This window comes from Anolis carolinensis, unplaced genomic scaffold (assembly GCF_035594765.1).
Source record: "Anolis carolinensis isolate JA03-04 unplaced genomic scaffold, rAnoCar3.1.pri scaffold_7, whole genome shotgun sequence".
Lineage (NCBI taxonomy): Eukaryota > Metazoa > Chordata > Lepidosauria > Squamata > Dactyloidae > Anolis > Anolis carolinensis.
Window position 1 is genome coordinate 1,703,384 of NW_026943818.1, and position 16,987 is coordinate 1,720,370.

General features: G+C 39.6%; 1 protein-coding gene across 6 annotated transcripts in view; it reads left to right on the plus strand.

The window, feature by feature from the left end:
* dync2i2 (dynein 2 intermediate chain 2) overlaps positions 1-16,987 on the plus strand; it is a 145,708-nt gene that overhangs the window by 2,799 nt on the left and 125,922 nt on the right. For 4 of the 6 annotated variants that reach the window (XM_062959433.1, XM_062959430.1, XM_062959434.1 and 1 more), the window contains exons 2-9: positions 1,168-1,428; positions 5,778-5,887; positions 6,054-6,211; positions 6,348-6,457; positions 8,794-8,961; positions 10,166-10,398; positions 10,554-10,711; positions 13,793-14,019. In XM_062959433.1, coding sequence (XP_062815503.1) covers positions 1,168-1,428; positions 5,778-5,887; positions 6,054-6,211; positions 6,348-6,457; positions 8,794-8,961; positions 10,166-10,398; positions 10,554-10,711; positions 13,793-14,019 — 1,425 coding nt within the window. Of the gene's footprint in view, positions 1-1,167; positions 1,429-5,777; positions 5,888-6,053; positions 6,212-6,347; positions 6,458-8,793; positions 8,962-10,165; positions 10,399-10,553; positions 10,712-13,792; positions 14,069-16,987 lie in introns of those variants that run through there. The other 2 variants (XM_062959431.1, XM_062959435.1) reach the window with 2 other exon arrangements.

Below are 16,987 nucleotides of genomic sequence, written 5' to 3' on the forward strand. Positions count from 1 at the left end.
TGTTTTTTGTCTGTGGTTGTGTTTTATATTGCTGTTGTTTTTATTCGGGCTTGGCCCCATGTAAGCCGCCCTGAGTCCCCTTTGGGGAGATAGAGGCGGGGTATAAAAATAAAGTTGTTATTATTATTATTTATTTATTTATTGGCGATATTTACGGTATATCCTGCCCTTCTCACCCTGAGGGGGAATCAGGGTGGTTTACAAGTACGGTACAAGTACAGTAGAGTCTCGCTTATCCAACGTAAACGGGCCGGCAGAACATTGGATAAACGAATATGTTGGATAATAAGGAGGGATTAAGGAAAAGCCTATTAAGCATCAAATTAGGTTATGATTTTACAAATTAAGCACCAAAACATCATGTTATACAACAAATTTGACAGAAAAAGTAGTTCAATACGAAGTAATGCTATGTAGTAATTACTGTATTTACGAATTTCAAAATATCATGATATATTGAAAACATTGACTACAAAAATGCGTTGGATAATCCAGAATGTTGGGTAAGCGAGTGTTGGATAAGTGAGACTCTACTGTATATATACATACAATATATTATATTATACGACTATATTGCATGTAATATAAATATACAATTAAAATAGTGATTTATAATTATTATTACATTGTATTACATCATAATATTATTATTAATATTACATGTATATACAATATATTACATGTATATACAATATATTGGAGCCCCAGTGGCGAAGTGCATTAAAGCACTAAGCTGGAGACCGAAAGGTCTCAGGTTCAAACCCCGGGAGCGGCGTGAGCGCCTGCTGTTAGCTCCAGCTCCTGCCAGTTCGAAAACATGCCAGTGTGAGTAGATCAATAGGTACCGCTCCGGTGGGAAGGTAACGGCGCTCCATATAGTCATGCCTGTGGCCACATGACCTTGGAGGTGTCTACGGACAACACCGGCTCTTCGGCTTAGAAATGGAGATGAGCACCAACCTCCAGAGTCGGACACGAGTGGACTTGACATCAGGGGAAACTTTTACCTTTACTATACAATATATTATAATATTAGTATAGTATTATAAATATATCATTATATGGTATTATTATTATTAATAATAATAATAGGGCTGAAGTTGTTCTAGAGTCAAGCCCCCCCCCCCTGCTCATTTTGATTGACAGCGCTCTCCTTTTTCTCCACAGAGAAGCACCCAGACCGGGGTGATTTCCACGGCCGAAGCTGTCACCCAGTCCCACTGCTGCCAGGATGCGGGCGTCCAGACCGACGCAGGCATCGACCAGCCCCAGCTGCCAGGCCTTCCCTCCTCGGGGCCGGTGGATTATACCGGCCTGCGCTCCTTCCTGCAGAGGGTGGAAGAGGTGGTGATCCGGGAGCTGGACAAAAACTGGAAGAGCCATGCCTTCGATGGCTTTGAGGTGAACTGGACAGATCAGAACGAGACGGTAAGTCATTGCCTTGGGGAGCCTTTGTAATTCCAGTCCCTCTCACCCCGTTCTCTGCTTTTGTTCTGGCTTCGTTAATTAATTAATTAATTTATTTACAGTACTATATTGTACTAGCTGTTCCCGGCCACGCGTTGCTGTGGCAAAGTGGTGGTGGTATTAGTTTAAAATTGTTGTGTAATTTTTATTTGACGTTATTTGTATTTTTTTAATTAATTTTATTGTAAGTTATCTTTTTATTTATTATATTTTATTATTTTATTGTATTAATTTTTAGTGTTTTAAATTATTTTTAGTGTTTTTTATTATTTTTATTGGGTTGCTAGGAGACCAAGTAGGAGGAGCTTAGCCTTCTAACTGGCAGCAATTGGATAAAAGCAATTATTCCTCTCTCTCTAATTAGGACTTTATTTTTCTTTTCTTTTTGTTGTATCAACCTAGAGGCGTGGATGATGGGTTGTGTTGTCAAATTTCGAGGTTGGGGGGGCCTGTAGTTTTGTTGTTTTGTCCGCTGCCCTGATGCCATCACTCTTTTATATATATAGATTGCAATATTATTAGCAGTAATATAACATGTAATATGTAATATACAATTATAATAGTGTATTATTACTATATTTATTACATTATAATATCAATATATGTGTATACAGTATATTATATTATTAGCATAGCACAATATAAGCATTCTATGTTACTATATTGTATTGCGATATTATTAGTAGTAATATTACATGTAATATGTAATATACAATTATAATACTGTATTATTATATTGTATTACATTATATTATTATCAATATATGTATATACAATATATTATATTATTAGCATAGCACAATATAAGCATTCTATGTTACTATATTGTATTGCGATATTATTAGTTGTAATATTACATGTAATATATAATATACAATTATAATAGTGTATTATTATTACTATATTTATTACATTATAATATCAATATATGTGTATACAGTATATTATATTATTAGCATAGCACAATATAAGCATCCTATGTTACTATATTGTATTACATTATAATATTATCAATATATGTATATACAATATAAGCATTATATTATGCCCTATATGTACACAATATATACATATAGGGCAAACATTCAATGCCCATAAACACATCGAACCGAGACAGAGACAACAGACAGACAGACGCTGAGGCAATTTAACCTTCTCCTGGGGGGGGATGTTCGATTCTGGCCACAGGGGGGAGCAGCTGCTTCATCATCCACTCTGATGGTACTTCCTCATTCCAACGTTGTAAATTAGTTAAACTTGCCTCCCCACTTTTATAAGTGGTACCTTATTTCCTACTTGATAGATGCAACTATCTTTCGGGTTGCTAGGTCAACAACGAGTAGGGGCTATATTTTATTTTTAATTGATGGGTGCTCACCCCGCCACGGGCTGGCCTCAAACTCATGACCTCATGGTCAGAATGATTTATTGCAGCAGCTGTTTACCAGCTTGTGCCACAGCCCGGCTGTGTTCAGAGACAGAGATAACGGGTTGAACTCTAAGGTTTTAAAGTTATGATTCTAAAGTTCGATTATGACTCTGGGATCAGACTATGAATTTAGGGTCGGACTAAGACTCTAGAGTCGGACTACGATTCTAAAGTTGTGTGATGATTTCAATGTTGGATTATGACTCTAGGGTTGGACTATGACTCCATGACAAAGCTTCTTAAACTGTGAGCCATGACCCCCATAACCAATCGATATTCAGTGACACATATTCCAATTTAATTTTAACACCAGAGGTGCACTGAATTTCAAATGGATCTTCATACCATGGCACAGATTTTTTTTTTGTGGAACCCCTATGATGCTTTTGTAGAAACCTAGAGTTCCTCAGAACACATATTGGGAACCACTGGGCTAGAGTTTCGTGGTCGGCCACAATATGGAAGACTTGGTGCACTTGCTTGAGGTGTAGGTGGATGCCTTGTTCCTAAAGGATCCGTCCTGAGTCCCCTTTGGGGTGAGAAGGGCGGAATATAAATACAGTAGAGTCTCACTTATCCAACATAAACGGGACGGCAGAATGTTGGATAAGCAAATATGTTGGATAATAAGGAGAGATTAAGGAAAAGCCTATTAAACATCAAATTACATTATGATTTTACAAATTAAGCACCAAAACATCATGTTATACAACAAATTTGACAGAAAAGGAACTCAATATGCAGTAATGCTACGTAGTAATTACTGTATTTATGAATTTAGCACCAAAATATCACGATGTATTGAAAACATTGACTAAAAAAATGACTTGGATAATCCAGAACGTTGGATAAACAAGTGTTGGATAAGTGAGACTCTACTGTACTGTAAATAAATAAATAAATAAATAAAGTTCTGGGGATACTGAGAATTTATGATGTTGTGTTGACTGTTTATTGCCTATGTTTTGTTTTGCTCTTGTTGTATTTTGTATGTCATGCCTTGAGTGTTTTGTTAGCTGGCACGAGTCCCTCTGGGAGATGGTGGCGGGATATAAATAATAATAATAATAATAATTATTATTATTTTATTATGACACAGCAAACAAGATAGATATGCTGGATTTCGTGTCACAAAATCCCAAGTCGAACACTTCCCAAGTTTCTAGGACTGTGTGATGTATTTTTGGATGATGCGCGCAGATCCCAGCAGGGTGGCCTTTTGTAGTTGGCAGATAGTGATTTTGTCAATGTCTATTGTTTCCAAATGCCGTCTGAGATCTTTTGGCACGGCACCCAATTATTATTATTATTATTATTATTATTATTATTATTATTACTGTCGGTTCTCTGTCTTTTGGCTTTTGTCCATTCCTTAATAATAATAATATAATTATTATTTTTATATCCCGCTCCCATCTCCCCAGAGGGACTCGGGGCAGCTCTCATGGGGACAAGCCCAGTTTCAACATACAATAAAATACTGACCATATCAAAACATGTAAAACATACAATACGTACAGACTTACACATACATACAATAAAACCATGGTTTTACATGGTTTTATTGGTTTTACATGGTTTTATTGTATGTATGTGTAAGTCTGTATGTATTGTATGTTTTACATGTTTTGATATGGTCAAAAGTGATTAATCAATAAAGAATTGTATTATTATAATAAAATACTAGCTGTGCCCGGCCACGCGTTGCTGTGGCGAAGTATGGTGGTATGGGAAATAAAGTACAGTAGAGTCTCACTTATCCAACATAAACGGGCCAGCAGAATGTTGGATAAGTGAATACGTTGGATAATAAGGAGGCATTAAGGAAAAGCCTATTAAACATCAAATTAGGTTATGATTTTACAAATTAAGCACCAAAACATCATGTTATACAACAAATTTGACAGAAAAAGTAGTTCAATACGAAGTAATGCTATGTAGTAATTACTGTATTTACGAATTTCAAAATATCATGATATATTGAAAACATTGACTACAAAAATGCGTTGGATAATCCAGAACGTTGGATAAGCGAGTGTTGGATAAGTGAGACTCTACTGTAGTGAGGAATTGGTGGTAGTTAGGGTAAAGAGTAAAGGTTTTACCTTACATTAAGTCCATTATAAATGGGTTATATAGCTGTGTGGAAGGGCCTTGAGTCTACACTGCCATATAATCCAGTTAAAATCTGATAATCTGTATTTTATAGGCAGTGGGGAAGAGGCCTAAGTGAGGCCTAACTCTGCCTGTCCCCTGGGCTGAGTGGGTTGCTAGGAGACCAAGTGGATGGAGCTTAGCCTTCTAAGTGGCAGCAATTGGATAAAAACAATTATTCCTCTCCCTCTAATTAGGACTTTAATTTTCTTTTCTTTTTATTGTATGAACGTAGAGGCGTGGATGAGGGGTTGTGCTGCCAAGTTTAGTGTTTCTGGGATGTGTAGTTTTGTTGTTTTGTCCTAGGCCAAAATTTCATTACCTTTTTATATATATAGACTGCATAATTAAACCAGTGTAAAACAGGTAAAATAGTATAAACATACAAACCAGCATAAAACATTAGAATATTAGAGTTAGAGACTGCGGGTCAGACTATAGTGAAGGCATGGGCAAACTTCGGCCCTCCAGGTGTTTTGGACTTCAACTCGCACAATTCCTAACAGCGGCTGTTAGGAATTGTGCGAGTTGAAGTCCAAAACACCTGGAGGGCCGAAGTTTGCCCATGCCTGCTATAGTGGGTACTGTTTCAACCCAAGGGAATTGCATACAATCCAGACTCTAATGTTGGTGACTTTATTTTCTAGTGATATTACGAGCATTTTCCTTTATTCCTTCGAACTGCAGCTATTGATTCTTTCCATCATTCCCTCTCTCTGTCTTGCAGGTCATTTGCTTGCACAGTCTGTCGTACCCTGAAGCTCAGGAACGCAAGCTGCAGGTGACCAGTGTGTCCTGGAACGCCACCGGGGCGGTCATCGCTTGCTCCTACGGCAGGTGCGTTGCCCAAAAGGGCGGAAATATCCCCTCCTCTCCTTCTGGATAAACTGGGCTGAACTGAGTGTAAAGGAAAGGCGGAAGTCTGCAAAAGAGAGAAACAAAGGCCTAGCTCTTGCTAGGTTTCCCGGAGGATCCTGCTCTATGCAAAACCTTTCTGTTCCAGACTAGATGATGGAGACTGGAGTGCGGAAAAGTCCTACGTCTGCACTTGGAATCTTGACCGGAGAGCTCTGAACCCCACGCGCCCCGATCTGGTGGTGGAGACCCCCAGCGCCGTGATGTGTTTGGCGTTCCACCCGCGGCAGCCTTCTCTCATCGCAGGCAAGCGGTTCTGCTGCTCCCGTTCTCACTTGGATTGCCTCTGGTCCTGCTGTTGTGCATGTGGCAGGGCTCAGGCTGCATTGCAATAGGTGCATTGCAAATATTCCTCTGTGATGAAGGGTTTTGTCCCTTCCAGGAGGCCTGTTCAGTGGGGAAGTGTTGGTGTGGGACACCGGCAGACTGGAGGACCCCTTGCTCTGGAGGACCGGCATGACGGACGACACACATACAGATCCAGTCTATCAGGTACCAGCACGCATATCTAGCTGTGACCGGCCACGCATTGCTGTGGCTTATGGGAATGCTTTGTTGGCCAGGTGGAATAGCAGTGAATAATAATAATAATAATAATAATAACAACAACTTTATTTTTATATCCCGCCTCTATCTCCACAAAGGGGACTCAGGGCGGCTTACATGGGGCCAAGCCCGAATAAAAACTATATATATAAAAGGGTAATGAAATTTCGGCCTAGGACAAAACAACAATACTACACATCCCAGAAACACTAAACTTGGCAGCACAACCCCTCATCCATGCCTCTACGTTCATACAACAAAAAGAAAAGAAAAATAAACTCCTAATTAGAGGGAGAGGAATAATTGTTTTTATCCAATTGCTGCCAGTTAGAAGCCTAAGCTCCACCCACTTGGTCTACTGTCAGTTAGAAGGCTAAGCTCCACCCACTTGGTCTCCTAGCAACCCACTCAGCCCAGGGCCACTTCAATCAGGCCTCTTCCACACTGCCTATAAAATACAGATTATCTGATTTCAGATGGATTATATGCCAGTGTAGACTCAATATGAGCACCAACCTCCAGAGTCAGACACAACTGGACTTAATGTCAGGGGAAAACCTTGACCCTTGACCTTAACTGCCACCAATTCCTCAATACTTTATTTCCCATACCACCAGACCTCACCACAGCAACGCGTGGCCGGGCACAGCTAGTAGCTATATAAAATACAACAGTAGACATGAGACATGCACAATTATAAAAATTTAAACATTAGCCAATAAAAAAAATGACAAGAACGAATAAAAACATGGATTAAAACGGAGAGGTTGTAAAAGTAGACTGGGTAAGGTGCCCCATATAAATATTGTAAACACGAGGTGACTGATAAAGTGCTGCAAATAGCCTAGCAGCCTCAAAGCCTTCTTATGTTTTCTTCTTATGGGAATCCTTGTTTAATGAGTTAGAATGCGACGGAGTAGGCTTGCTGCTTGGAAGGCTGGGTACTTGCGCTCTAGGGGAATGGTTTTCTGGACTGTTAAGAGTTGCAGTGAATAGCCTTGCTGCTTCAAAGCCTGGCTGCTTGCTATCTAGGGGAATCTTTAGTTGGCCAGAGTAGTATCGCTGCTTCAAAGCCTGGCCACCTTCTACCAAGGTTAATCCTTGTTGGTCTAAATTGCACTGAATAGCCTTGCAGCTTCAATGCCTGGCTGTGTTATACCTAGGCCAATCGTTTTTTTTTGTTTTTTTTTTTGGGGGGGGGGCGGTTGAGTGAAGGACATACAGTAGAGTCTCACTTATCCAAGCCTCGCTTATCCAAGGTTCTGGATTATCCGAGGCATTTTTGTAGTCAATGTTTTCAATACATCGTGATATTTTGGTGCTAAATTCATAAATACAATAATTACTACATAGCATTACTGCGTATTGAACTACTTTTCTGTCAAATTTGTTGTATAACTTGATGTTTTGGTGCTTAATTTGTAAAATCATAACCTAACTTGATGTTTAATAGGCTTTTCCTTAATCCCTCCTTATTATCCAAGATATTCGCTTATCCAAGGTTCTGCCGGCCCGTTTAGCTTGGATAATATATAATAATATTAGTAGTATAGTACAATATAGTAATATATGTTATTGTACTTTTGTTCTGTATTTGTAAACCGACCCGAGTCCCCACGGGGAGATGGAGGCGGGGTCTAAAAATAAAATTATTATTATTATTATTATTATTATTATTATTATTATTATTATTATTATATAATGCTAATATTGTGCTATGCTAATGATATAATATATTGTATGTACATATAAACTTGTAAGCTGCTCTGAGTCCCCTTTGGGGACTAATATTGCTAATAATGCTAATATTGTGCTATGCTAATGATATAATATATTGTATGTACATATAAACTTGTAAGCTGCTCTGAGTCCCCTTTGGGGACTAATATTGCTAATAATGCTAATATTGTGCTATGCTAATGATATATTGTATGTACATATAAACTTGTAAGCTGCTCTGAGTCCCCTTTGGGGTGAGAGAGGGCAGGGTATAAATGTAATAATAATAATAATATTATTATTAATAATAATAAGAAGAATAAGTTTATATCCCGCCACCATCTCCCCCGGAGGGGACTCGGGGCAGCTCACAGAACTATCAGATTCATAACAAAACAATGTACAGTACATCAACAAACAATAACATATGCCAATTATAATATTTAAACATTAACCAAAAAAAATGAAACACACTAAATATAGTAATATATATACACACACACAGGGTTTGCCCATGTCTGTTGTCGATACATTATCGTGTTCAATTTTGATTTTTGTGGCAGGTTTCCTGGCTGCAAGACTCAAAGCACAGCCACACTTTCCGGGTCCTGAGCGTCTCCACCGACGGGAAGATCCTGGTCTGGCAGGAGGACCGAGAGGGCTTGCTCAAGCCCACCGATGGCTTTGCCTTTGTCCTGCAGCAAATACCCAGGAGCACCAAACTGAAGAAGGTAGGCTTGAAGACGAAAGAAAGAGAGCTTTATCTGTCTTGCTTTAGACAAGCCATAGGTGTGGTGGAGCCTCCAGCTTAGGGGCCAAATCCAGCAGGGTTATCCATGGGCATTCCCCCTCACTCTCCAGTGACATCCTTAAAATGTGGTTTCGTTGTATTGGCAGCTTCACCTCCATTCTAAAGTTAAGCCACCTTTCTTAAGGTTCGGTTATTAGCAGTAAGAATTTCAAGCTGGTATTTTTGAGTTAGGGTAAGGGTAAGAGTTAGGGTGTGTTGTCGAAGGCTTTCATGGCCGGGATCACAGGGTTGTTGTATGTCTTTCGGGCTGTGTGGCCATGTTCCAGAAGTATTCTCTCCTGACGTTTCGCCCACATTTATGGCAGGCATCCTCAGAGGTTGTGAGGTATGGATAAACTATGTAAGGAAAGAATATATATCTGTGGAGAGTCCAGGGTGTGGCAGGAGTCCTTTGTCACTGGGAAGCCAGCATTAATGTTTCAGTTAATCACCCTAATTAGCATTGGAAAGGTTTTGTCTTTTGCCTGGGGGCATCCTTTGTTCAGTCATTAGCTGTCCTCTGCCCTCAGAGTGTTGCTTCCCATCTACTGTTTTGATTTTTGAGTTTTTTTTAATACTGGTAGCCAGATTTTGTTCATTTTCATGGTTTCTTCCTTTCTGTTGACGTTGTCCACATGCTTGTGGATTTCATTGGCTTCTCTGTGTCGTCTGACATGATAGTTGTTGGAGTGGTCCAGCATTTCTGTGTTCTCAAATAATATCCTGTGTCCAGGCTGGTTCATCAAGTGCTCTGCTCTGGCTGATTTCTCTGGCTGAGTGAGTCTGCAGTGCCTTTCATGTTCTTTGATTCGTGTTTGGGCAATGCTGCGTTTGGTGGTCCCTATGTAGACTTGTCCACAGCTGCATGGGATCCGGTAGACTCCTGCAGAGGAGAGAGTCCTTCGCTGACTGTAGCATTTGTTGGATTTTCTTTGTGGGTCTGTAGATGGTTTGTAGGTTGTCCAGAGTTAGGGTTGTCCAGGGTAAGAGTCCAGTTAAGGGTTAAGGGTTGGAAATGTGTTTCAAGGCTTAAATACGAAATGTGTGCATATTCTGGAGAAAATGCAAGGCAATCGGATCAAGTCATTCCTTCTAAGCTTTGGTGGTCAGGTTTTGCATCCTCTGATGCTCTTCCTCTCCTGCAGCAGACGCGGGGAGACGCAGCCGTGGGCCTGACCTCCCTCTCCTTCTCGCACTTCGAGCCCAGCGTCTTTGTGGTGGGCACCGAGGGGGGCTGCCTGCTGAAGTGCTCCACCGCGGCCGAGGCCGTGGCCCTGCTGCAGAAGGGCAGCTCCCTCCCGCTCAGGGCCCCCGCCCAGTTCGCCTTCTCCCCTCACGGGGGGCCCGTCTACTGCGTGAGCTGCTCACCTTTCCACAGGTAAGGAGCGATGGGAACGCCAGGAGAGTCAGCGAGAAGCAAAGCGAGTCTGTTGCCTCTGCTGCTCAGCCCGTCTTCCCTCTCGCAGACCCTCTCAAGAGAGGCCTATCTCTCTGAATTGTTCCCGGTGACTCCGAACCTTTTGTCCCGTCCAGGAATCTCTTTCTGAGCGCTGGGACGGCCGGCCACGTCCACCTGCACTCCATGCTGCAAGCCCAGCCCCTTGTTTCCCTCCAGTTGTCCAAGAAATACATTTTCAGCGTCAAGTGGTCTCCGGTGCGGCCCTTGGTTTTTGCAGCAGCTTCCGGGGAAGGTAAGGACACCCTCGGAATGGATTGGTTGCCTTAACTTTATTGTTAGTTTGTCTCTAGCTCAGGCATGGGCAAACCTAGGTTCTACAGGTGTTTTGGACTTCAATGTTAGGAATTCTGGGAGTTTAAGTACAAAACACCTGGAGGTCTGAAGTTTGCCCATACTTGCTTCAGTCGCTTTGTTTGCCCAGTTTACTGAGGTGTGCTCTCTGTCTCCCTCCCATCAGGGGTGTAGTACTTCAACAAGGAATTCTGTTTTATTTCTATTTTTCTATTTTTATTTTATGATATTTTAATCTTCTCTTTTAATTTCCTATTTTTTTTCTATTTATTAGTATTATTATTGAATAGTCCTTGTGATCTCCAACTCCATGATTTATTATTATTATTATTATTGACACAACGACGTTGTATGACACAGCAAACAAGATAGATATGCTGGATTTCGTTTCACAAAACCACAAGTCGAACACTTCCCAAGTGTCTAGGACTGTGTGATGTATTTATTATTATTATTATTATTATTATTATTATTATTATTATTATTATTTGATTGTATGACACTAGATAGATATGCTGGATTTCATAACACAAAATCACAAGTCGAACACTTCCCAAGTGTCTAGGACTGTGTGATGTATTTTCGGATGATGCGCCCAGATCCCAGCAGGGTGGCCTTTTGCAGTTGGCAGGTCGTAATTTTGTCAATGTCTATTGTTTCCAAATGCCGGCTGAGATCTCTTGGCACGGCACCCAGTGTGCCCATCACCACTGGGACCACCTGCACTGGTTTCTGCCAGAGTCTTTGCAGATCAATTTTGAGGTCCTGATAGCGGCTGAGTTTTTCCTGTTGTTTTTCATCAATGCGACTGTCACCTGGGATGGTGACATCAATTATCCAAACCTTGTTCTTTTCCACAACTGTGATGTCTGGTGTCTTCTTCTTCTTCTTCTTCTTCTTCTTCTTCTTCTTCTTCTTATTATTATTATTATTATTATTATTATTATTATTATTATTACTATTATTTTATTGCTATTACTGTATTCCTATTCTTTTTTCTTTTTTGATATTTTAATCTTCTCTTTTAATTTCCAATTTTTTTCTATTATTATTATTACTATTATTCTTTGAATAGTCCTTGTGGTCTCCAACTCCATGATTTATTATTATTATTATGACTATTTTATTACTATTGAATGTTCCTTGTGGTCTCTTTCAACTCTAATATAATATAGGTATTATATTTTGGACCTTTTTGTCTCTTCCAACTCTATAATTCTATCTTATTAATACTACAGTAGAGTCTTGCTTATCCAACGTAAACGGGCCGGCAGAACGTTGGATAAGCGAATATGTTGGATAATAAGGAGGCATTAAGGAAAAGCCTATTAAACATCAAATTAGGTTATGATTTTACAAATTAAACACCAAAACATCATGTTAGACAACAAATTTGACAGAAAAAGTAGTTCAATACGCAGTAATGCTATGTAGTAATTACTGTATTTATGAATTTAGCACCAAAATATCACGATGTATTGAAAACATTGACTACAAAAATGCGTTGGATAATCCAGAACGTTGGATAAGTGAGACTCTACTGTATTAGTATTATTATTGAATAGTCCTTGTGGTGTCCAACTCCATGATTTATTATTATTATTACGACTATTTTATTACTATTGAATGTTCCTTGTGGTCTCTTTCAACTCTACAATTCTAATATAATATATTATATTATATTGTCTCTTCCAACTACAATTCTGTCTTGTTATTAATTTTACTATTATTGCATGGCCCTTGTAAATTATTTGGCACTAGCTGTGCCCGGCCACGCGTTGCTGTGGCGAAGTCTGGTGGTATGGGAAATAAAGTATTGAGAAATTGGTGGTAGTTAAGGTAGACGGTAAAGGTTTTCCCCTGACATTAAGTCCATTATAAATGGGTTATATAGCTGTGTGGAAGGGCCTTGAGTCTACATTGCCATATAATCCAATTAAAATCAGATAATGTGTATTTTATAGGCAGTGTGGAAGAGGCCTAAGTGAGGCCTAACTCTGCCTGTCCCCTGGGCTGAGTGGGTTGCTAGGAGACCAAGTGCGCGGAGCTTAGCCTTCTAACTGGCAGCAATTGGATAAAAACAATTATTCCTCTCCCTCTAATTAGGACTTTATTTTTCTTTTCTTTTTGTGGTATGAACGTAGAGGCATGGATGAGGGGTTGTGCTGCCAAGTTTAGTGTTTCTGGGATGTGTAGTTTTGTTGTTTTGTCCTAGGCCGAATTTTTTTCATCCTTTTATATATATAGACTAGCTGTGTCCGGCCATGCGTTGCTGTGGCAAAGTGGTGGTGGTATTGGTTAAAAATTGTTGTGTAGTTTTTATTTGAGGTTATTTGTATTTTTTTATAAATTTTATTGTAAGTTATGTTTTTATTATATTTTATTATTTTCTTGTATTATTTTTAGTTATTTTGTTATAGTATTTTATTGTATTAATTTTTTAGTGTTTTTAATTACTTTTTAGTGTTTTTTTATTATTTTTATTGGGTTGCTAGGAGACCAAGTTGGAGGAGCTTAGCCTTCTAACTGGCAGCAATTGGATAAAAGCAATTATTCCTCTCTCTCTAATTAGGACTTTATTTTTCTTTGCTTTTTGTTGTATCAACCTAGAGGCGTGGATGATGGGTTGTGTTGTCAAATTTCGAGGTTGGGGGGCCTGTAGTTTTGTTGTTTTGTGGGTCGCCGTGATGCCATCACTCTTTTATATATATAGATAATAACAACACAAGGTGGATTTCTGAAACGGATGCCTCCGTATTCTAGTGCTGCAAAGCGTATGGTGTTGACTGTATTGTTGAAAGCTTTCAGGGCCAGAATCACTGGGGTGTTGTGTGTTTTCCGGGCTGTCTGGCTGTGTTCTAGCAGCAGTTTCTCCTGATGTTTCGCCTGCATCTGCAGGCGAAACATCAGGAGAAACTGCTGCTAGAACACAGCCAGACAGCCCGGAAAACACACAACACTTCTGTATTCTGTTGCTGGAATGGGACCATGTAAACCAACCATTGTGGTCTGTGTTTTGCAGGGGAATTGCATCTGTTTGACTTTGGGAAGAGCTCCCAGAGGCCCTCGCTGTCCATCCAGCAGACCTCCGACCAGGCCCCGGTGTACTGCCTGGAGTTCAACCACCGCCAGGCCCAGCTGCTGGCGGCCGGAGACGCCGGCGGAGCGGTCAAGATATGGCAGCTGAGCTCCGACTTCACCGAAGAAGGGCCCCGCGAGATGAACCACCTCGACCAGCTGGCCAACGAGGTAACAGATTGATATGGGCGCTCAATAAAAAACTTGGTGTTGTCTGTGACTCTTCTCTTTAGTTTGCAATCCTCTAGACCAGGGGTCCCCAAACTAAGGCCCGGGGGCCGGATGCGGCCCATCAAAGCTATTTATCCGGCCCCCACGGCACAAGGGCAGAAGGGGGTTGAGCTAAATGACCCAAGGGGTCTCTTCTTCTCTTAAAGTCATTATTTATTTATTTATTTATTTATTTATTTACAGTATTTATATTCCGCCCTTCTTTCTCACCCCGAAGGGGACTCAGGGCGGATTACAATGAACACATATATGGCAAACATTCAATGCCAACAGACAAACAACATTCAGTTTTTTAGACAGACACAGAGGCATTTTTAACATCTTTCCAGCTTCACGATTCCGGCCACAGGGGGAGCTGTTGCTTCACCGTCCATTGGTGGCTGTTCTTCCTCTTCTTTTCCTCGTGAGCAGTATTATGGTGTTGTAGATTAGTTAAATTAGCCTCCCGCATAAAGCGTACCTAAATTTTCCCTACTTGACAGATGCAACTGTCTTTCGGGGCTGCTAGGTCAACAGCAAGCCGGGGCTATTTTTTTTATGGTCGGAGGCTTAACCCGACCCAGGCTTATTATTATTATTATTATTATTATTATTATAAACACAACAAGATGAGTCACAGCAGACACTCTGCTGGTTATTGTATTGGATCACACGTCGGACACTTCCCAAGTGTCTAGGACTGTGTGATGTATTATTATTATTATTATTATTATTATTATTATTATTATTATTATTATTATTAGAAACACAACAAGATGAGTCCACAGCAGATACTCTGCTGGTTGTTGTATTGGATCACACGTCGGACCCTTCCCAAGTGTCTAGGACTGTGTGATATATTATTATTATTATTATTATTATTATTATTATTATTATTATTATTATTATTATTATTATTATAAACACAACAAGATGAGTCACAGCAGACACTCTGCTGGCTGCTGTATTGTATTGTGATTTATTATTATTATTATTATTATTATTATTATTATTATTATTATTATTATAATAAACACAACAAGATGAGTCTACAGCAGACACTCTGCTGGTTGTTGTATTGGATCACACGTCGGACACTTCCCAAGTGTCTAGGACTGTGTGATATATTATTATTATTATTATTATTATTATTATTATTATTATTATTATTATTATTATTATTATTATAAACACAACAAGATGAGTCACAGCAGACACTCTGCTGGCTGCTGTATTGTATTGTGATTTATTATTATTATTATTATTATTATTATTATTATTATTATTATAATAAACACAACAAGATGAGTCTACAGCAGACACTCTGCTGGTTGTTGTATTGGATCACACGTCGGACACTTCCCAAGTGTCTAGGACTGTGTGATATATTATTATTATTATTATTATTATTATTATTATTATTATTATTAACACAACAAGATGAGTCACAGCAGACACTCTGCTGGCTGTATTGTATTGTGATGTATTATTATTATTATTATTATTATTATTATTATTATTATTATTATTATTATTATAAACACAACAAGATGAGTCTACAGCAGACACTCTGCTGGTTGTTGTATTGGATCATACGTCGGACACTTCCCAAGTGTCTAGGACTGTGTGATATATTATTATTATTATTATTATTATTATTATTATTATTATTATTATTATTATTGTTATTATTATAAACACAACAAGATGAGTCACAGCAGACACTCTGCTGGCTGCTGTATTGGATCACACGTCGGACACTTCCCAAGTGTCTAGGACTGTGTGATATATTATATTATTGTTATTATTATAAACACAACAAGATGAGTCACAGCAGACACTCTGCTGGTTGTTGTATTGGATCATACTTCGGACACTTCCCAAGTGTCTAGGACTGTGTGATGTATCGGCGAATAACGTGTGTAGATCCCAGTAAGGTGGCCTTCTGTAGCTGGCAGATGGTAATTTTGTTAGCGTCGATTGTGTTTAAGTGCAGGCCAAGGTCTTTAGGCACTGCACCCAGTGTGCCGATCACCACTGGGACCACCTTGACTGGCTTGTGCCAGAGTCTTTGTAATTCAATCTTTAAATCCTCATATCGTGTCAGCTTTTCCAGTTGTTTCTCCTCAATCCTTCTGTCACCTGGGATTGCAACATCGACAATCCATACTTTGTTTTTTAACACAATTGTGAGGTCAGAAGTATTGTGTTCCAAAACCCTGTATTATTATTATTACTAGCTGTGCCCGGCCACGCGTTGCTGTGGCGTTGTCTGGTGGTGTTGGTGAGAAATTGTTGAGGAAGTGGTGGTATTGAATGTCTGTTGTATGGTTGTCTTTATGTTTAGTATGCACACTGAAGTGGATTATATGGCAGTGTGGAGTCAAGATAATCCAGTTCAAAGGAGATAATATTAGATTCTAAATGGGTAATATAGCTGTGTGGAAGGGCCTTGAGTCTACACTGCCATATAATCCAGTGCAAATCTGATAATCTGTAGAAGAGGCCTAAGTGAGGCCGAACTGTGCCTGTCCCCTGGGCTGAGGAGGTTGCTAGGAGACCAAGTGGGCGGAGCTTAGCCTTCAAACTGGCAGCAATTGGATAAAAACTATTATTCCTTTCCCTGTAATTAGGACTTTATTTTTCTTTTCATTTTGTTGTATCAACCTAGAGGCGTGGATGATGGGTTGTGTTGTCAAATTTCGGGGTTGGGAGGCCTGTAGTTTTGTTGTTTTGTCCGCTGCCCTGATGCCATCACTCTTTTATATATATATAGATTATTATTATTATTATTGAGGCTGGGTGGCCATCTGTCAGGGGTGCTGTGCTTGTGTTTTCGGTGCATAAAGGCAGAAGGGGGTTGGACTCAATGGCCCAAGGGGTCTCTTCCAACCCTCTTTATTATTATTATTATTATTAATTATTATTA